We start from the raw sequence: 20,922 nt of genomic DNA on the forward strand, positions 1-20,922 counted from the left end.
CAGGAATGCTAAATTGAATATCTTATCTAGAAGTCATAACAATGTGACTACACATATTAGAGAGCTAGTCACTTACTGGGTTGTTGAACATTAAAACAATGTGTAATGAATGACCACTTGGAAGCTGTGTCTTAAAGCATTTCATCGTGATTATTACCTTTTATGTGTATTATTAAATTTCCTGGTGTTGTCGTACATTCATTGAAACACTTCAGTAATTTTTTCCCTTCCTTGGGAATGGAAGGGAGAGGCAGAGATCGGCAGAAGGTGAGTCAGATCTCAGTGGAATGAGGCCGTGCAGCTGTGTGTGCATGTGGGAGGACACAGTGGGATAATATTTAATGCTGAATTGATCGTTTTTTGGGGGGGCAGGGGGTCTGGTCCCAGCTCTTATAATAATCTCTTTTCAGGGGTTCAATCCCTGCAGCGGTTTGAGGCATCTAATGGCGCTATGACTGAAAATATGTGCAGAGTGAAAGGGGACAGAGATGGTTTAAATTATAAACTGGGAATGTGGTTTAATGTTGTATGTGGTGCAGCTTTTTGTAAGAATCCTCACTACTACCTAATACACAGCATGTATATGAGAATTACGTAAGAACTGTTGCTGTGCTACATTAAAATTAAAGTTTTAGAAAAGAAAATTGCAGTTAGTGTGAGTACACGAACATCTGTTTAGCTCAAAGTACAGATGAATTTGTCAACTTAGTCTGAGGTCAGCCTAACATTGTTGCATAAAGTGAAACCGCTACAGAAGAACCAAAATCTAGATCCAGCAACAAAAAAAGAAAGAAAATACTGGTTTTATTCATCAGTTTATCCATAACTGATTCAACTTTCTCAGAGAAAATTGGGCAAAAAATGTGATGTTTTGGGTGATTGTTATCCTTCCAGTGATTCATGATCCTCAAGAATATCCAGAAACCAACTGAACTGCTGAAATATTTAGTTGATTGGTTAAATATGATGCCACAAATCAAATTATGATATCATATAAACAAGAGCCCCAAGGGAGTTGCCTGCTTTGCCTATCTGTCATGACTTTTTGGAAGAATTTCTCAAGAAAATTATGTTTTTTTCTTTTTTTGAAAAAGAAGATTTGATCCTCCATACAGCAAGACGATTGTTGTGCAAGAACGTATGAAAAGAAAGCTTTTGGTTCTCTCCATTTTGCAGATGCTTGAAAAACTTGTGTAGCACATGTATAACAAGCAGCTGAGCAGCTGATTCATTGTTTGATTAGAGTGAAATGTAATGTGATTCCTGTATTGTGTTGCTTTTAAATGCATTAACCACCAGGAGGATGGGCTCAGGTTATGGTTGGTTAAGGTTGGTCTGAGTTAGAGTTAGATTAGGGTTGGGCTGGATTTTGATAATGGTGGCTTACCTGAATTTGAAGATTAGACTTGGATTGGACTGGAGTTTGGTTAAGATTGGGAGGTTTTGGGTAACAGATTTTTAATGATAGTGGCTGACCTGGAACTGGGTTAAATTAGGCTTTGTGCTTAGCTTTATCTTGGACTGGGGGTTAGGTTAGGATTGGGTTTGTATTAAATTTGAGGGCTTTGCTTGCATTGGATTGGAATTTAGGTCACGATTAGGTAATGTTTGGGGTTGAGGGTTGGGGTAGTTTGGGGTTTAGATTAGGACTGAGCTGGGGTTTGAGTTTATTTGGGTTTGGCTTATGAAATGGCATGATCTGAATTAGTAGTAACGCTAGGGTTTTGGTTGAGTTTCTTTACAATTATGCTAGGTTGGGTGGGGTGTTGGGTTACAGTTGACCTGGATTTCATAGTAAGGTTATGGTTTGAATTAGGTTATGATCAGTTTAGGTTTGGGGGGGGTGCTGGGTTGCAATTGGGTTTGAGATTGAATGTTGAGGTGGGTTGGGTTTTAGGTTAGAATAGTCTTTGGTTTGGTTGATAGCAGCTGACCTGAAACTGTGGTTAGGTTAGGTTTTATGTTTAGCTTTATCTTGATTTTGGACTCTGGATTTTGGACTTTGGATTAGGATCGGCTTGGATTGCAGATGGGTTTGGGTTGGGGTGAGTGTAGATGATAATGGCCAGTCTGGATTTGCGGATAAGGCTTTGAGTCTGGCTTGGATTGGGATACCTGGGTTCACGTTGGAATGCGTTTGAATGGTAGTGGCTGATGATGTTAGGGTCGGGTCAGAAATAGAGATGAGGCTGGTTTACCCTGCACTATCCTTCACAGCTAACTAATGTCGTGCGTATAACCATCAAAACACACACTAATTGCAGCATTTAGAAATGGAGGTCACACTGTCCAGTACTTCACACACTTTAAATCCCTCTCAATGTTTTCACCCTACAGACGCGCTGAGCCGGCATCTCGTCCTCATTCATGGCATTCATCAAAGCTCGATGAAGGCCAGCAGGAGCTGGACCCAGGAGCAATGGACAGCATGAGCAGCACGTGGCACCACAACTACCACGCCAGGTTAGTGTTTGTTATATATATCTAATGATTATCTAAGCCCCTGATGTTCAGTATATTATCAATTTCACCATTTCCTGAGTGAGATTTTGCTCAAGTTTTGATTTTTAATTGAATATTGTCAGTTCATGCTGGGATATGTCATTAAACCAAACATCGTCCTGTTTCAAACAAATGCATCTTCATTACTGGCCTCAGATATCTGGACATCACTACATATGAAAAAAGTAAATCTCCTTTCTTTTGACATCTCAAACATCCAGACATTAAAGAAATTAATAACTGGAAAAGTCAGTAAAGTCAAAGATAACTTGATTTGTAGATTCAGTGGATGCTTCTTCTTGGAGGTAGGAATGCAATAACATTGTGGTAATAAACACATATACACATTTATGCACATTCCAGTAAATGCGATAACAGCACTTGAGCTGCTGATCATCAGCTTTAGAACTGCGTTTACAACCAGCAGCTGTGGTAAATAACCCTCCTCACAGGCACACCCTGCAGGTAATAGCACTTATTGATCTGTTGTCAAAATAAGAGCCTGAGACCCGCCTGACCTCAAACATTTCCAACACAGTCTGAGGACATGTTTAGAAGTCTGGATTGTAGGTTTACTTGACACCACTATCTGTAAGTCACTCAGAAGGTCAAAGTTCATGGTTGCAGACACTCACGTGATGTCTTGTGTCTTATCTCAGGCCAATATACATGCATAGTCTAGTGTAGTCTAAAGACCCCGTGTGATACAGCCAAGCTTCCTTCATTTTTGTGTTATTTAAAAGCTAATCTTATTTTACAAAATGTTATTTATAAATTTTTGCCTTATAATGTTGGTGTTTCTTTTTTATCACGACCATCTTAATGTTTAAGACCCTGTGGTGCATAACAGAACAGACAAGAGACACAGCTGCTTACTGCTGTCTCACAAATGATGTGAACTTTGACCCCCTGAATCCTGGATTGTCTAAAAGCCAGTTTGTCTACACCACTAGCGGCCTCTGAAGTTCATTTTATATTCATGCTTAATGATCATGCTTAATGATGAACTACACTCTGAAATGTGTAGTAGAAACCTATGGGAGGGAGACATTTGGACTTGAGCTCGGTTGACACTTTCCTAATGAGTTCATGGGCTCAGTCACTCACTTCGGGTCATAGTGAATAAAGCATTGCCTATTTGGTAAATTTTGGTTAACTTGAGGTTTCTAAAGGAGAATTATGTGAGGTGTGTTCAGTGATGAATGACGTGCCACTGACAAGCTGATGGAGAAAAAAGACATTTTGAAGCTTGAGGCTTCAAAACAGAATGACAGAAGCTCTTGGGTGATGTAATGGTGTCTATGTTCATCTTTCATATAATCTATGTCTGGAACACCTGTCTGTCAAAACAGCCACCTTCCGTTTTGTTTCTTACATTTACTGTTGTTATCCTCGTGTTTTGTACTCTTACATTCCCATATGTTCCTGTTGTTTATGTGGACTCTCCCTCCTTCAGTTCTTGCTTTGTTTTGAAAGTTAGAGCCTCACGTGGCTTTCTGTATTTTACTTCTTCCTTTGTTTGTTTTATTTGGGGGGTTTTTTTAAATCCTGTCCTGAGTTCACCTGTTTCTTATTATCCTTCTTTCACTGCTGTGTATTTATTTATTATGTTTCCCCTCAGTCTTTACCAGGTGGTGGTCTCTACTAACCCTGATTCCCTTCTGTTGCATTTTTGTTGTTTTATATCATTCACTGTATTAGCAACAGCCTGCCTCATCGTGCAGGGCGTTTCTGAGTAATAAAGTTCCTTCTTTTTCATCCACCTTTCTACATCTGTCTGCATACTTGGATCCACTTTAGTCCTTTCTGAAGAATGGTGATGGTAGCTGACATGGCTGAACTTGGACATTTTACCATGAGACTCACATTTGGAGCCAGCACTGCCACTTTCACATTGGCTGAATTTCATCTCCCAGAGGTTGCCCTTTGGCTGGAGCCTATCACAGTTGACACTGGAGGTCACAGGCACCATGCCCGTTAACTTTACATGTTTTATGTGAAGTGGACTTGCTGGTCAAAGGAAGTTACATCACCGATTCTTTGAAGCACCAGTGAGGGGAAAATAAAAGCCTCTGATGTGGCTGTGAGGGAGAACGGAGCATTGGCGTTCCTTAAGCCCACCTCCCCCCTCTTTTAGGTCTCCCATGGAAACCCCTACTCATCCACACACACAAACACACACACACACACACACACTTGGTTGTCCTGATGTATCATAATATTTTTGCATTCCTTAATCCCCTGAGTAGAGGTGGGATTAAAACACAGAGAATGAGACATCCAGCTGATGAAGAGATGGATGCTGAAAGTGAAGTTAGACTCACAGAAGTCCGTGAACACAAGCAGACGCTGTCCTCTTTTTCCACAGTCGTAATTGCATTGTGTTCGGTTGAAGGACTTGGTGGGTCAAACTGTGACGTCAATGCGCATTTACATTCCAGTCAGTCATTCAGAGTGAGGTAGCGGCGCATTCAGCTGCGGATCACCAGCTTTACAACTGCTGGTTGTAAAGGACACACACCTCATCATGTCGGCGTTCTGGCCCTTTTTTTCTCTAAGAGCCTGAGTCACTTTCAAAGAGACGCTACAATGCCAGTCTGAGCAGTCTGTCAGCTCTCCACTCGGCTTAAGACCGAACATTTGTGCTGTGCAACAGGGGCTTTTTCAGGATGCTTTTTTTTTAAGTGGGGTGGCAAGAACAAAGTAAGGCGAGCACAGGAAATCAGAATATTTGATCCTAAATAACTTCAGGGTAGAAAACTGGTGTAGAAAACACAGGCCAAAGTTTTCAGGCTTGTGCAGCTGGGTGCACTCATACAGTGAATGCAGTGCCACTTTTGGAAGGTTTTCAAGATCTGCAGAGTAGAGTTTATGTTACAGGAAAGTTTTTTCAAGTATTTTGCAAAGTGGTGAAACAAACTTTTCTGCTTCAAAATATACTTAAAGTAAAAGTGCTCATTACACAGAATCATTAACATAGATCACAGTTATTGATTTATTAATGTTTACGTCACTCTAATGTAGCAGTTGGAGTTGATTTAATCACTTATGTACTGCTGGGTAACTTTATCTATAATATAAGCAGCAACTAAAGCTCTAAAATGGATGATATGGGGGAGGAGAGAAAAAAAGCTTTCATCTCACCTTCAATAACAATCCAACCATCACAGAAATGTATAGTTACCAAGAGGCATTAAATGAGATTTCCAACCTTATCAACACCATCTTCTCTTTCTATATGTTTCTAAAAGAATAAATGATGATCCACACCACTGTGAGGGGGGACAGTCTCTTATACTTGAAGAAATTCATGCATTCTGTGAGAAAACATTTGTTCTTGTTGGGATAATTTCCTTTAAACTCACTCTTTTTTCTCATTTGTAGTCGTTACATTCATCAGTACATTACTACAGCACTATACAGTATATCTCCCCTTACTATATAATTTCTCCCAGAAAGTCCTTTAAGAAAAAGTCTAATCCTGCAGTAGGCAGATGGTGCAAATCATACAACTGTGGCACATCAAGCCACAACTAACCACCAGCACAGCTGATCCAGCTGATCCACAGCTGCACTGGTGGTTAGGAAAAACAAAACTGTCAGCAGACCATATCATGAAAGCGCGAGCCTGAGTGAGTCATTTTACCACAGTTGTTTAATGCAAACATGACACCAAGAAAGCTAAAAAGACACTTGGAAATCAAACATCTCTTCAGAGAGAGGCTTGGCTTCACTACAAACAGTGCTGAATCAGAGGCAGCAAGCCCATTTCTTGGATTGTGTGAAAGTGTCTCATAAGGAGATGAAAGCATGTTATTGACCACTGGAGTGGTGACTCTCGTGCATAGAAAAGAAATTGAGATGTAATGTGGTGTCCAGAAGTTGAGGCTGGGATGTCTAAAGTGCCCTTCATGGTTCAAAGTCATCGTCATTGTCCCACTAAGGGAAATTTTGACAAAATAGCTACAAACTAGCAACATCTCCCCAGCCTCAGCTGTACTTTGTGATTGGTTCTAATTAGATTTTAATGAAATGAAGCACTAAATGTAAGAGTTGTTGTTGTCTCTCAGTGTCTCGACCAACGATCTGTCCGGCGGATTCGACTCTGGCTACCTGAGGAAGAGTCCGGACCAGTACAGCTCCAGGGGCAGCATGGACAGTCTGGACCATCCCCAGTCCTCCCAGCTTCACTCTGGAGCTCAGCACCAGCACTCACTGGGCCACCACAGACTCAGTGGACCCCACCCAGCCTACTCCTCCTGCCACCAGCTGTCCTCAGCCAGGTGCATATAAACCAAACACTCCTCAGCCTTAATTGTTAGGTAGAAGCTGAAAAGTCAGTCTAACAGCAACTCCAATATTTTCTAATTTATATATTAATCATTTGTCAGTTTTACCTTCCAAATTTAAAACTGACGTTACATTGAAAGCACAAAGAGAGGTATCCAGCCCTTTTTATATATTTTTACTTATTTGAAACATCTAAATGTGAAACTAATGCCAAAGTAAATTAGAGGTCTTTTAAAACTGAACATCTAGGTCTTCAAAATTTGCCTGCTTAGCATGTTGCCCAAACAGAACTTAACCCTAAGCCTAAACCTGTCCCTGGTTCAGTCATTGATAATCTGGTGGTTTTAAAGAAGTTGTCTTTGAACCAGTTAAACTTAGGTTACATTTAAGCCACTTGGTAAACCAGCCTAGTTTCAGAAAGTTGAAGATAATGCCTTTCAAATCAAGTTACGGGGATTGGTGTTCAGCAAGGTTAAAAGCACCACCTGGGTATATTAAATGGGCAAACAAAGATCCAGAAATATTCCCTAACTCTAAACATGTTACTGACAACATGATGGATTTTAAGTTAAATCTCTGTATGCTTATCCTTTGAACTAAACCTTAATCAGTGAGATCAGGACTAGTGTCACAGTCTTGAACTACTTGTTGTGTTCCAGGTCGTCCAACAGCATTGAACACTTGCACAGCAAGAGAGACTCTGCCTATTACTCTTTCTCCACTAGCTCCAGCATCCAAGAATACCACGCCTCCACCCCCTCAATCAGCCCAGAGCGCTCCAGTTCACTGGACACCGTCCCTCAGAGAGCAGGGGGAAGTGGCGAGATGCACCAGTCTGACATGCGTTACGCCCCGTCAGTTTACGACACCCAGCAGGGCATCTTTCAGGAGCACGAGCTGAGCTCCAACTCTGCCGTGTTCTTACGCAACAGCGACTCCAGGGGCGGAGCCAGGTCAGGGATAGGTCGAGATCCGCAAGGTAATGTTTCTGTTACTGGAATGTTTTTTGGGTTTTCAGGTTTTCAGGTATGGTAACTTTGATTCAATAACGTCATTGTTTGTCCATTGTACTTCAGGTTCAGCTAGCGGGGTCTGTTACCGTGGCAGCAGCAGCAGCACCAGTGGTGCACCGGCATCAAACAGGCACAGTGTAGGACCAATATGGGCCCCGGCAGCGAACCGCAGCTCCTATGAGAGCCTGAAGGGGGCGCCTGCTCCACCAAGGCGCAGTGATAGTTATGCCGTCATCAGGAACCACGAGAGACCAAACTCCTGGTCCAGTCTGGAGCACGCCAGATCACTACGGTAACCAGGTTCCATGAAGTTAGAGTGAACATTGATTCTCATACAGTGCTTCACAAATTTATTGGAGCGACACCCAATGTATGGTTTATGACACAGCAACCCTAAATTAACCGTATTGCTCATTTTAATGGTTAATCCAGCAGCATGAGCAAACTCTTTAATCAAAATTATGTTTTTAATGTTAAAATACAATTATTGTTCTTAATAATGCATGTTCAAATGTATTGTTTTAGTAAATAAAAAAAATCACATTATTATTTTTTGATTAAATGTCAAATTACAGTTACTTACTTGCATTCCTGAACAGAAAAATTAGTTTTAGTGGCTTAGTGTTGTGCTTGATTCTCAGAGAAATCCATTGTCATCATCTTTTTATTTCAGTATAAGAATTCACTATATTGCACAATATTTCTATTTAATACAATATTGTATCAAGCCATGTGGCTTGCTGGATAGAATGAGTCCATTTCACTTTCACGTTTTTTTTTCCTTTGGACCAAGTTATTTGGAGAAGTGTTTTTCTTTGAAGCTTTGCCACATAGTAAGAATTTAATTATTTTGATTTTAGAATGCTTTACAATAACTTTCAGTTTGCAGTGTGAAAAGATGAATTAAACATGTGATACAATATGATATGTTATGTTCAATTCAATTCAATTTTATTTATATAGCGCCAAATCACAACAAAAGTCGCCTCAAGGCGCTTTATATTGTACAGTAGATAGCACAATAATAAATACAGAGAAAAACCCAACAATCATATGACCCCTATGAGCAAGCACTTTGGCGACAGTGGGAAGGAAAAACTCCCTTTAACAGGAAGAAACCTCCGGCAGAACCAGGCTCAGGGGAGGGGCGGGGCCATCTGCTGCGACCGTTGGGGTGAGAGAAGAAAAACAGGATAAAGACATGCTGTGGAAGAGAGACAGAGATTAATAACAGATATGATTCGATGCAGAGAGGTCTATTAACACATAGTGAGTGAGAAAGGTGACTGGAAGGAAAAACTCAATGCATCATGGGAATCCCCGGCAGCCCACGTCTATTGCAGCATAACTAAGGGAGGATTCAGGGTCACCTGGTCCAGCCCTAACTATATGCTTTAGCAAAAAGGAAAGTTTTAAGCCTAATCTTGAAAGTAGAGATAGTGTCTGTCTCCCGAATCCAAACTGGAAGCTGGTTCCACAGAAGAGGGGCCTGAAAACTGAAGGCTCTGCCTCCCATTCTACTTTTAAATACTCTAGGAACAACAAGTAAGCCTGCAGAGCGAGAGCGAAGTGCTCTAATGGGGTGATATGGTACTACAAGGTCATTAAGATAAGATGGGGCCTGATTATTTAAGACCTTGTATGTGAGGAGCAGGATTTTGAATTCAATTCTGGATTTAACAGGAAGCCAATGAAGGGAAGCCAAAACAGGAGAAATATGCTCTCTCTTTCTATGTTATGGCACAACTTTATAAAATCCAGCTTGCCACACTACAGTACTGTGTTCATACATTGTGATTACAATGTGATATCATATGCTACGTAATGGTAATATGGTGTGCTTTGGTATGATACAATACAATAATGTGTAATGCAATGTGATATGATTTAATGTAGGCTACAAGCTAAAATAACTGACATGGAATGATACAATGCAATATAATACCATACTTTATGATATTCAGTACAATATAGTAAAATATGTAACTCTACAATTCAATATGCTGTACCCAAGAACCATCTGCTTTTTATATAACACATCCTGGTACAACACAATAGATTGGTACTACACTATAAGCTGCAGTATGAGTCAATATAATGCAGAGTGTTATTATGTAATACTTTATAATGCAGACAGTGTGCAGAATGGCGCCATGTGTTTGTAAAGCAGCCATATCCAATGCAGTAGTGTACTTTAGTTGTGAAATATTTTCTACTTGTGTAAATTGGAAAGTCAAACTATTTTATCTAATCAAAAGTTTTTCACTCTCTCTTAGGTCTCTGCAGAAAGGCTCCTGGCATCACTCCAGTGGTAACGTTGCCTCAGGTAATGTCTACATTTACATGCTCCGTGAATTAAACATGTAGAAACAGGTTCAAACTAAGACGATGACATATGACATGACTTTTTAGTACCTTTATACTGTATAGATGAGAAAACTGACTAACTCTGACTGTTGGTTCAGCTAAAGGCTCGTATGGTGCTGAGGGTCAGCTCCACACGGTGATAGAGAAGAGTCCAGAGAGCAGCCCCACCACAAGGCCCCGTCAGGGTGGAGGCTTTCCTCAACCCCCGTCCCCTACCGGGCCTTCCTCTGGATCTGCAGACCCCACGCCACAGGCCAGCCGGCTTATTCTTCCTACCAGCATTTACCCCGTTCCCCAGCCTGAGCCACACTACGCACAGATGCCCAACTCCCCCAGCCCAGGCCCCTCTGGAGTCTACCCAGCCTTGGCCAAGGAGAGCAACTGGCAACAGCAACATGAAGGAGCAACAGAGGGGCAGAGAGATGGAAGGATGTCAGCCACGGAAAATGGATACCCAACTAACACTTCATCCTACCCCCACAGCTCTTACCCAACAGACAGGTGATGGTTTGTTTAGATTCTTGGTTTCTTTTGCTTTCTAATTAGCTAACATCTAAAACATGTTAGCAAAACTGTTCTTACTTCTCTGAGAAATAACCCCCTCTTTTAATCTTTTTGTTTTTCCCAATACATCCACAACAGTCATGTTTTGCCAAAGTCACAGACATCATGCATTTCTTTCTGGTAGTTTTGTAGCAACATTAGCATTTGTTGCATTAAGTCACCATGTTAAGTCAGAAGTAACCATATTTAGGTCGAGGCTGGAGTCTAAATTGTCAGCTTGGTTGTTATACTGCATCCATTATGATCCAGCTCAATGGATGTAGTAGTGGAGGTGAACTCTACAGCAGCCACGCCCCTAACTTTAAACCTTATTGAATCCAAACAGGTGACCCTTCTGTACATGTATGAAGGGGGAAATTAGCTGATCTTTGTATCAGGCTATGAACATTTAATTTGGACCTTTTTGTGAGTCTTTTGGAGCCAGATTCGGTGCTCAGAAGAACTGCGGTTTTTGGATAGAACAAGCATTAAGATGCTTTTGGTGCTAATTCAGTCTCATGCGTTTGATAGGCATCAACAGGAAGAGTCCAACTTTGGACCCTACAACCCACACATCAAAACTACTGGAGGGGGAACAGAGAGCGAGATAGTGGTCCAAAGAGCCCAGAATCATCAGAGCGTCCAAGAGCAGAAACAGGATTTTCATATTCCCCAAAATTACTCAGCCCCTGAACTCAGGCGTGCATCACCACAGGAGAGGAGCGACCCCTATGCACCTGTCCAGTCCTGGGGAGACCAAAACAGGTACAGTTAGAGTGGGTGGGGTCTTCGAAAGTTCATGATTGTTCAAGAGATCAGAGTCTGCTTTCAAATCAAAAGTCGCTTCATGTCTGTGATGTCTTTTGATCTCTTTTCAGATCAGTAGACCAGTCCAGTGTTCATTCAGAGCCAGTGGCATCTTCCAGGCTCGTCCATGGACAGGTTCCACCCAACCACTCACCTGGTCAGCCCCAGGCTCAGGCTCCACCCTCTTCCGCCTCACATCATTCTCCCCGCCACCTCAGCGATTCATCCGCTCTGCAGTACCAGAACTGGGACCACAGAGAGCAGGACAAAGATAAAGAGCACCCACTGACACGCCTGGAGCTCGCCCTTGCCGAGGTCCAGCGGTGCGGCAGCCCTGAAAGCGATGCCCCCCAAGGGCCCGCTCGCAGCCTCTCCGTTTTGGAGAAAGTGAGTCGCTTCGAACGTCAACAACGCAACGGAAAGCAGCGCAGTCACAGCACCTCGCACAACAAGGCCCATCTACGGGTAACTGCAAACAAGATTAAAATATTTCTTCTGATGATCTCAAAAGTGAAAAGGCTTCCTTATGCTTAGTTTCTTTCAATGCTTTATGCTTCCTTATTCAGAATCAGATCACAGACAAAGGTCGCAGTGCCCCTTGTGGAACAGAGGACCTCAGAAACATGCTGGAGAGAAGCACCAAGGGCATCAAAGTCCAAAGGACTCCGAGCTACAGAGGAGGCAGCAGTGAGCATATGAAACCCAGGTAGAGTGATTCTGAAAATACACGAGTATATAACTAACTACTGCTCTAGAAAATGTTGCTTAAACTTCTGTGTGATGTTCAGAACTCCAACAGATCCAGTTTCAGCCCTGCAGAGGAGTCGCAGCAGCTTCCATCTAGATGGATCCAAGGAGGAGGACAGCAGCAAGGACTTCCCCTGGAGACAAGAAATCCAAGAGCTCATGGCCCCAATGCAGGACACATCCACAAACAGGTCAGAGTCCTTTAACAAGTCATCACAGTGACACATCCAACAGGTCAGTGTGATGATCCTGATCCAGGAAATGTCTCTCCAATCAGATCTTACAGGGACTCCTTGAAAGACGCCCAGTCTAAGGTCCTACGATCCACCTCCTTCAGACGGAGGGACCTCACTTCATCTGGCAGTGCCCAGCCTCCTCCAGCTCCTCCTTCTGTCTCCTCCTCCGGCAGCCAGCAGCCTCCACCCGTCCCTCCCAAATACCACTCACTGGAGAAAAAAGGCCCCACAACCATGCCAAAGCCACGGGGCATTGTCATCACGCCGCAGTCACAACCTCTGGTCACTTCCCCTCACACCCCCAAGGAGAGGCACGTGGTTACTCCCGATGTTCGAGGCCCTAGCCCGCCACCCCTCCCCAGCGTCCCACCTGTTGGACAGCCTGCTCTACCGCGGATTTGTGGCCGCAAGCGTTTGACGGCAGACCAGAAGAAGCGGTCATACTCAGAACCAGAGAACATGAACGAGGTTGGAATTTCTGACCCAGAGACTGTGTCCCTATTCCGACGTGGAGGAGGTAAGATTTCCAATTTTTAAAAGCAAACTCCCTTTGCCTTCGTGTGGTAAACAAATTATTCAAATTATTCCAGTTTAATTACTTTACTGGAAATGCTGAAATCCTTTTTTTTTCTTTCTCTTCCAGAAACCAGTGTGGCAGACCGTCGGAAGATGTTTGAACCTGCTGCAGGTTCAGTTGGGAGTGGAGCTTCTCAGAATGCCATTTCAAGGTCCGACCTGCGACAAGTGCAGCAAGAAGCTCTCGCCAAGTACATGGAGAGAAGGAGAGGCGTGAGGAAAGATGAGGGAGCACAGAGGAGCATCTCAAGGCCTCGCAGTGCTTATTTTCAGCCTGAAAATGTTAACCATGCAGGTGGGTGCAGGTGCCTAGTAAAGTATCCAGGCAGAAAGGGGGAGGAGTGAGGTTTGATACATGGATAAATGAAAAGTTTAAGTGAGAGGTATAAGGTAAATCATTTTTCTTCCTTTCCTTTGTCTTCAGCCTCCTCCTGTTACTCAGACACCCTCAGCCTCTCCTCCGCTTCCAGCCTCCTCTCCCTCCAAGACCCATTTCCAGCTTCTCCTCAGGGGGAGAAGCACCCCGACTCAACCCTCCTTCCTGACCTGCGGAGCCACCAGTCTAACTTCTTCTACCCAGGCAGGGTCACCACACCGAGGCCACCAGCTCACCCACCATCAAGGTATGCAAGAACAGGCCCCAGCTGAATCTAATTCTCTTAGTAGCGTTGTTTAGGACGCTCTCGTTGATAAAACTGGATGACTTTGGTGGCTCCCGGTTTTATAAAATGTTAAATCTCCTCCTGCTTTCTTCTCTTAGCACTCCTTCTGGCTCCAGTCTTGATCAGATCTACCAGGATCTTGTTCCTGAAGCAGAGCTCAGGAGACACAGCCAGTCATCCATCAGAGAGCCGAACCTGAGCCGTGAACAGCAGGTCGCAGAGCCTCAAGTCAACCGGGAACTGTCTAAGCAGCTCAATGTTGCTCTGCAGAAGGCTGGGTCAGCTCACAAAACCGGGAAGTCAGCCTCAGCTGAGAATCTCCTGGAGCGATCTGAGGACACGCGAGCCCCCCCTCAGCACTTTCGCTCTCGTTCATCCCCCATCATGGAGAGACTAAATGAGGTAATGCTCAGCTCCGTTGCGGTGCTCACAGCGGTTATTGTTGTGAATGTAGAGGCAAGAAATCGCTCATTCAGGCAGACAAGGAAGCATCAGCCAATCTCGCGCCTGCACACCAGCTTCTAGCTCAGATATCCTTCTACTCATCCATTTTCCAAATCTCATATAGGAAGTGCTATTTAAGCTAAAGGGCATCTGCAAGCCGCCTCCACCCTACCTCCTCCTCTTCATGAGCTATCTGTGGTATCTGTGGTATCTGCTTCCTGCTTCGTTCTGTATGGGAGGTCTTCCTTTCCTTTCTTTATGCTTTCCCTGATTATTTATATAGTGGTCCTTAATGAACTATAATGAACATATAATAAAGAAATTACAGTAATAAGTATATCTAAAAAAATTTTATCATTTTAGAGATTGATTGTCATTTCTGTAATAGGAAGGATCTTGCAGTTATATGTTAATAACATTGGGACTTTAGAAATAACAAATAACACAGCATCTCACCTTTTCTAGCTTTTTCCCATCACTCTGTCGATCATCCGGGAATCTTTTTTTCTTCTGCATCGATACATCATTTAAATGCCGGCCATCAAGCATCAGGTTAAAAAGATCAGAAGATGCACATCAAGCACCCTGCATGCAGCCAGCAGCTGTGACGTCACAATAAAACAAAGTTTTATGTTCAAACTTCAAGATTCAAAAGGCAACAGCTGCCAACTTAACCCATTGTGAGATAGTGATTAGAAAATGTAGTGGAAGGATAAACTGTAGGTAAAATGTTTAAGGTCCATATTTCAAACATTATATTAATCCAATATGTCAAAATAATTAGAAATAATAATATTTCCCAAACAGGAGTGAAACTGTCTGTTAATTTTGGTTACATAACTATTAGGAAACAGAGAAACAAAGAGATTTTTACTTAGAATTGTTTAAGTCAATGTTTGCAGATGATACAAATATTATAGTTATAATCAGCGTCTGTCCTAGAGAGGTTTTTGTGTTCCAGCGACTCAGAGAGCGCGCTATAATCCAAATATAAAAAAAGGGGTTGGGAAAACAAGCGGCTCAGCCTTTGCCAACAGAGACTTCAGCGTCATGTGACTCAGCCCAGTGCTGCAGAAGCCAATGAAACAGGAATGCATTACTTTGTAATGTAAACTGAATATTTCTGCAGCTTACTTTTAGAGTGTCGCAGTGAAAAATAAGATAATTCACACCGCGATAATAAAACGCTGCAGTGTTTTGGTGTCTGATAAACCTTCATGAGTCTGTCACTTCGTTCCCTTCCTCCACTTTGGCCTAAAGAGGCATTCATGGACCTGTTTGCGTTTCCACTTATTTGATCACATTTGCACCAGAGTCACACAGGAAATAGCCCGAATCCTCAGGGTTTCCTGTGAGGTGCCAGTGAGCCGGGATGGTGACTGGGCGCTGTCTGATGCAGATGATAAGAAACACACACACACACACGTTATGCACGTGCTTACTTGCATCTTAAAGGAATGCAGTAACGGATAAATTCGTCCTTTATCTCCTTCAGTAATCAGACCTGCCCGTGTCACATAAACATCATTACAGCTCAGTCCAAGTTTAGGGTTTGAGTTAAATTTACCTCTTTTTTTCCAGAAATCTTTTAACGACAGCCAAAGGCTTGATTTGAAAGGTAACATCTTCCGATTACTGAAGCTAGAGGCTAAAATGCAACCTAACCCCAAATCCTGCCTTTAAGTGGTGGATGTTAAGGGGTTAAATTTAAGAACTTTATGTTCCCAGATCGTTTCCGAAACATGCCAAAGGAGAGATTACAGGTCAAAGTCGGCTTGCTGGAGAGACATCAGTGCATGTGGTCCTAATGTGTGATAAGGTCTGTGGTCAGACTTGTGATCGCTGATGGCACTGTCTGGGTTTTTCAAACAGCTCAGAGACACAGGAACAGGAGTACTTAGTGTTTCTTGCTAGTCTTGATTTATAAAGTCCAAGAGCTCAAAGAAAGGCGTTAAACATGAGAGAAACCCCTTGATTCAGATAAGGATAATTCTACTGTACACACACTGTGATTTATAGGAACAGAATGATTTCATTAAAGTAAATAAAGTGATTACACATTACACCTGGTTACTGCCACTGCAGTAATCAGTTTTGTAACTAAACTATGGCAAACTCAATGACATTTCCATGCTTTTCAGCATTCTTTATTACTACACACACGTTTGCTGTTCACAAACACACACGGCTGCAGGTTCCAGCCGACAGCCGAACACACATCACCAACAACAACACCTGACAGGACTCTTTCTGCTGGTGAGGCGTGATTGCAGATGCTGCTCGGGTGCGTCCGCCTCCCCTGCAGTGGCCCTGCCACAAGTGTATTATCATTATTATTATTATTATTATTCAGCAACCAGATCAAGACAGAACCCTTTAATTTATCATCTCCATCTGCATCTAAACCTGGATAATCATAGAAAGAAATTGCAGAAAGCATCTTCTGGCCTGCTTTAAGGTTAGGTTTTACCCACATGTTAAATAGCCAAATTTATACAAACTTCATCAACTAATTTCATTTTTGCTTTTTTGTATTTCCACTCTCTTTTTTTCAAATATTTCCATTTGGGTGACCCTAAAAGTGGAAAAATCTATAATATATAAAAGGTTATTTTGACATAAGGTGCCAGTGACTCCTTGGATATCAAGAAGTAAAACTGTACTTGACCTTAATGTACCAAGTGTTTTTAGAGGCTATAAGCTTTGATTTGGCTAAACATGCATACATTAATATGTATAAAACTACAAGAAATTGATTATTCCACTTTCTCTCTTTGTGTTTCAGGACTTCCTTCCAGACGATGTCCGGGTGTTTGGCGTCTTCATCTCCGAACATGAACGCTGTGCTCTGGCTGCCAACAGGTACGTCGCGTTTCTATGACCACCATGTCTGGGTTTCACCTGGTGGGTTCTTCTGGTCCTTCATTACTATTTTCCTGTCATATGACCATCAAGGATCCATAACTTTATTTACAAGTGCAGCACTATGCAAGTGATTTCTTGGTCGTCATACAGCCCAGTGTGAGCTCAAGTGGGTCAGACAATCAGTAAAACAAAAGCATAATAACCTAACTTTCCTTGTAAAGGAGTAAAATTAGAGTAGAAGTAGAAGTAGAACAAAAGCGTGGTGCACAGGTGTCTCTGTTACCTCTGTGCACCTGTGCATGGATTTCATCTGTTGCAGGACGTTGTGGTCTTCTTGTAATTAAAGGTGGTTTGCTATGAGACTTGCTTGATGTTTTGGCTCAATGGGACAGATCAGATACCTGCCTGAGGGTATTGGAGGTGTGGTGGATAAGAATTCTGCTATTTGAAGTGTCTGAAAGTTTAGTCGGTCTTCATCGATGCATAATCAACAAAAGTTAAGATCCTGAACGCCGCTCTGCAGAGCCTTTTCTCTGGTGATTCGTTCAGTTTAGTAGATAAGGTTTAAAATGTGACTAAGGACTGAAGGATCGTGGGAATTCAGGTTCATTCCTGAATCCAGTATTTTAGCTCTCTTCCATAAAAGGCTGTTGACTCTCAGACTGTGCTTGCTTTAGGCTCTTTGCTATTTTAAAACCAACTTGTGCCCAGCTGCTGGCATCACGGAGAGAAGGACACATTTAGGAGGAGAAAGAAGGAAAGGAGGACTGGATATAAGGGATTGGGGTGATGGAGGCACAGGGGGAACAGCTAAAGGAGACACAGAGCTAAAGGAGCTAAAGGAGAAGGTTAAATGAGATATGGGTGAAAGGAGCAACAGATGACATGCAAGAGTTGAAAAGGATGAATTAGGAAGGTGGTGGTAAGAAGGAAAGAAGAGGAGTAACTGAGAATCAGTAAAAGTAAAAAAAAAAAAAAAAAGAGGAAGGAGGTGGGCAAAAGGTGTAAGAAGATTTTACAGCTTTACTTCTTCTGTTCTTTAGAAATGAAACTCCGGGCAGCTTTCTGAAAAGCTTTTAGAGAAAAAGAAGGGAGTATCTGTTGTATGAAATGGGAACGGGGAAGAGGAGGTATGGTATTTAAAGTTAGTTGAGAGGAGGAAGAAAGGGTATAAAGTTACAAAATGAGGCAAAAGATTGGCCTGTTCGGAGTTCAGGAGAGGTTTAAAGGATGGAGTAAGAAAGAGAAGAAGGAGTTAAATGAGGGAGGAATGAGGAGTTTTTAAGAAGCAGGAAAAACTCCCTGGCATTGAGAGGGAAAAATAAACAGAATACCAACTCTTGTCTGCAGGGATTTATTAGTTACAGACATTTAAATATGTTTGCCCTTAAAATGTGAAGGTGAAAAGTCATTCTGAGGAATTCTGAGTGTGTGTTTACACAGATCAGTCTGGTGTCTGGATATAACCAGGAACATGAGTGCAAAAATCCAGATAACTGAGCACAAACAGCTGATAAGATCAAAAGTAGTTTAGATCACATTTAGGACACTGGATGTTAGGAACAACTAAAGGTCCATAGCACTTTATTTAAACCTGAAAACAACACATTGCATATATTTTATATTACTTTCTGGATTGACAGCCAGTAACATCTCCTAGAGCAGCAGTACTAGATTCCATCCATTTGTCTTGTGCTTATCCGGGGTCACAGTTCCAGCCAACTAAGTGAGTTATTTCAGGTCAACCCGAGGCGTTTTTAGGCCAGTGTGATCTATAGTCTCTGCAGCATGTTCTCAGTCTAAGCCAGGACTCTCCTACCAGTTAAAAGTGCCTGGAAAACCTCCAATTGAAGACGCCCAAGAGGCATCCTGATCACACACTCAAACCAAAGATGTCTGTCTTCTTTAAAGTTCTGTGGGTGCTTTAAGAAAACATGAAACACACACAAGACAACACTCTGACCAGCTGCCAGAAATAATGTTGCAGCTATAAACCACTGCAGACCGAGAAGAATTTTCTCTAATGGTCTTCAGTCGACCTGGAACTTTAATTAAAGTCGATTACTTTATGTCTGCAAGAGGTTTTGCCAAATTAAAAAACCCACTAATGCAAATTCTGTGAATCCAACATCACTGAGTTTGGCATCCAGTTTTCATAATAATCTATGGTTTACCCTCTGGGGAATAGGAATGACATAAAATGATAAAATAATAATTAAATCATGACACACCAATCCATGCAACGCTTTTCTACCACTTACCTGTGTCTGGGTCACAGAGGCAGAAGTCAGAGTTACTTAGACCTCCCTCTCCTGTCCCACCTCCTCCAGTTCATCTGGGGCAACACTGAGGCATTCCCCACCCAGGCAAGAAACATAGTCTATCACATGTTTCCTCGCTCTTCTTTAGGGTCCTCCATCCCATGTAGGGGGAGTCAAGAAAGCACCGTAGTGAGATGCTGACCCACATCACCAATTCCTTTTGATGTTAAGTAGAAACATCTTTAGTTGGAATCCCTCCCAAATGACTGCGCTTCTCTTCCTATCTAACAGTGGTCCTAAACACCCTTCAGATGAAACTCATTTCTGCCTTCTGTATCCGCGCTCAACATCCACGGGTTAAAATATATACACGAAAAGCAAATATATTATCCTGAGGCCACTGAACCGGAAGCTCCTGGCTGTGCCTAGAAATTCTTTCTATAATGAACAGAATCGATGACAGTCAGTTGACCTGCTAGAGCTGAACGCTAACCAGGAGCCACTTATTGTCAGATAATAAGATATCCCATTGGTGTCCAAATTTTAAAGCAACAAAATGTGCTTAGTTGTAGAGATATTTTCAGTACCACTGTTTTCCTCACTTTCTTTATTCCTTTTTTCTTCATGTCTTCCTTTAAGACCTGCAAACGTCCATGTACCAGAAGACTTCATCTCTCCATCCCAGAACAGCATGAACACCTCCCAGCCCATAGGACCCTCTAAAGGTGAGTGAAATTAAAAAAAAAAAAACAAGATTAAAAAGTGTGAAATTTGCGGCCTTATTGGTTATTCTTCAATTACGACACACTCCAGGATTTACTGAATTGAACTCACTAGCCTCCTTGTTTTTAAATCCCAGGCGTCTCCCAAACACCGGTCATTCGTAAGGAACGGCAGAGGAACAGCGAGCGCCAGCGTGCCCAAAGCACCTCCACCTTGGCGGCCTCTGTTGGCCTGCCCTACCCCTTGTCCCAACCCAGGACTCAGGAAAGAGGCAGCGATGAGTGGCAGTCAAGCGAGAGGTTGAGCCAGGCCAATCTGGCCGGCATCACTTTCCCTGGCATCCAGCAAACGAGTGTAGGCAGTGGTGAAGAAAGTGACGTTTCTGGTGTTGAACATGAAAAACAGAGTAGACACAGTTTGAGTGACGCCACCCTGTTAGAGGACACTGCAAAGCACACTTACAGAGGCAGAGCCTCCAGTTTAGAGATGAGAGGCGGACTTTCTGAAGAAAATGTCAAACCAGTGTCCCCAGTGACACCAACCTCACCTAAAAGGAAGGGTAGCGGAAGCAGCACATCCTCTCCGCTGCCGTTCTCCCATCCGACTGTCCACCTGTCCTCACTGCGAATCTCAGAGACCAGCCTCTTTGGCTCCGTCAGCCAACAGCAACCTCCTGAAACTTCCACAGGCACACCACTGGAGGACTATGACGAGGTCTTCCTCCAAAATCCTGCACCACCTCCTCCACCTCCTTCTCCACCTTTTTCTCCTCCAATCAGGGAGACAAACATCACTGAGGATTTCCCTCCTCCACCTCCTCCTGTGGAGCTGGAGCAGGAGACTAAGGAGGAGACAGTGGGAAGGTTTGTTTTACAATATCTGTGTG

At 42.8% G+C, this 20,922-nt stretch overlaps 1 protein-coding gene across 3 annotated transcripts in view; it reads left to right on the top strand.

The window, feature by feature from the left end:
• Nucleotides 1-20,922, top strand: part of shroom3 (shroom family member 3) — a 67,510-nt gene that overhangs the window by 39,177 nt on the left and 7,411 nt on the right. For 2 of the 3 annotated variants that reach the window (XM_031728491.2, XM_039615698.1), the window contains 17 exons: nt 2,338-2,463; nt 6,573-6,785; nt 7,452-7,771; nt 7,869-8,097; nt 10,082-10,131; nt 10,271-10,673; nt 11,247-11,480; nt 11,594-11,987; nt 12,089-12,228; nt 12,311-12,460; nt 12,547-13,022; nt 13,149-13,376; nt 13,506-13,704; nt 13,842-14,145; nt 16,973-17,049; nt 19,953-20,038; nt 20,173-20,899. In XM_031728491.2, the coding sequence (XP_031584351.2) occupies nt 2,338-2,463; nt 6,573-6,785; nt 7,452-7,771; nt 7,869-8,097; nt 10,082-10,131; nt 10,271-10,673; nt 11,247-11,480; nt 11,594-11,987; nt 12,089-12,228; nt 12,311-12,460; nt 12,547-13,022; nt 13,149-13,376; nt 13,506-13,704; nt 13,842-14,145; nt 16,973-17,049; nt 19,953-20,038; nt 20,173-20,899 (4,356 nt within the window). The remainder of the gene's footprint in view (nt 1-2,337; nt 2,464-6,572; nt 6,786-7,451; nt 7,772-7,868; nt 8,098-10,081; nt 10,132-10,270; nt 10,674-11,246; nt 11,481-11,593; nt 11,988-12,088; nt 12,229-12,310; nt 12,461-12,546; nt 13,023-13,148; nt 13,377-13,505; nt 13,705-13,841; nt 14,146-16,972; nt 17,050-19,952; nt 20,039-20,172; nt 20,900-20,922) is intronic. The other variant, XM_039615697.1, reaches the window with a different exon arrangement.

Source organism: Oreochromis aureus, linkage group 7, assembly GCF_013358895.1.
Source record: "Oreochromis aureus strain Israel breed Guangdong linkage group 7, ZZ_aureus, whole genome shotgun sequence".
Lineage (NCBI taxonomy): Eukaryota > Metazoa > Chordata > Actinopteri > Cichliformes > Cichlidae > Oreochromis > Oreochromis aureus.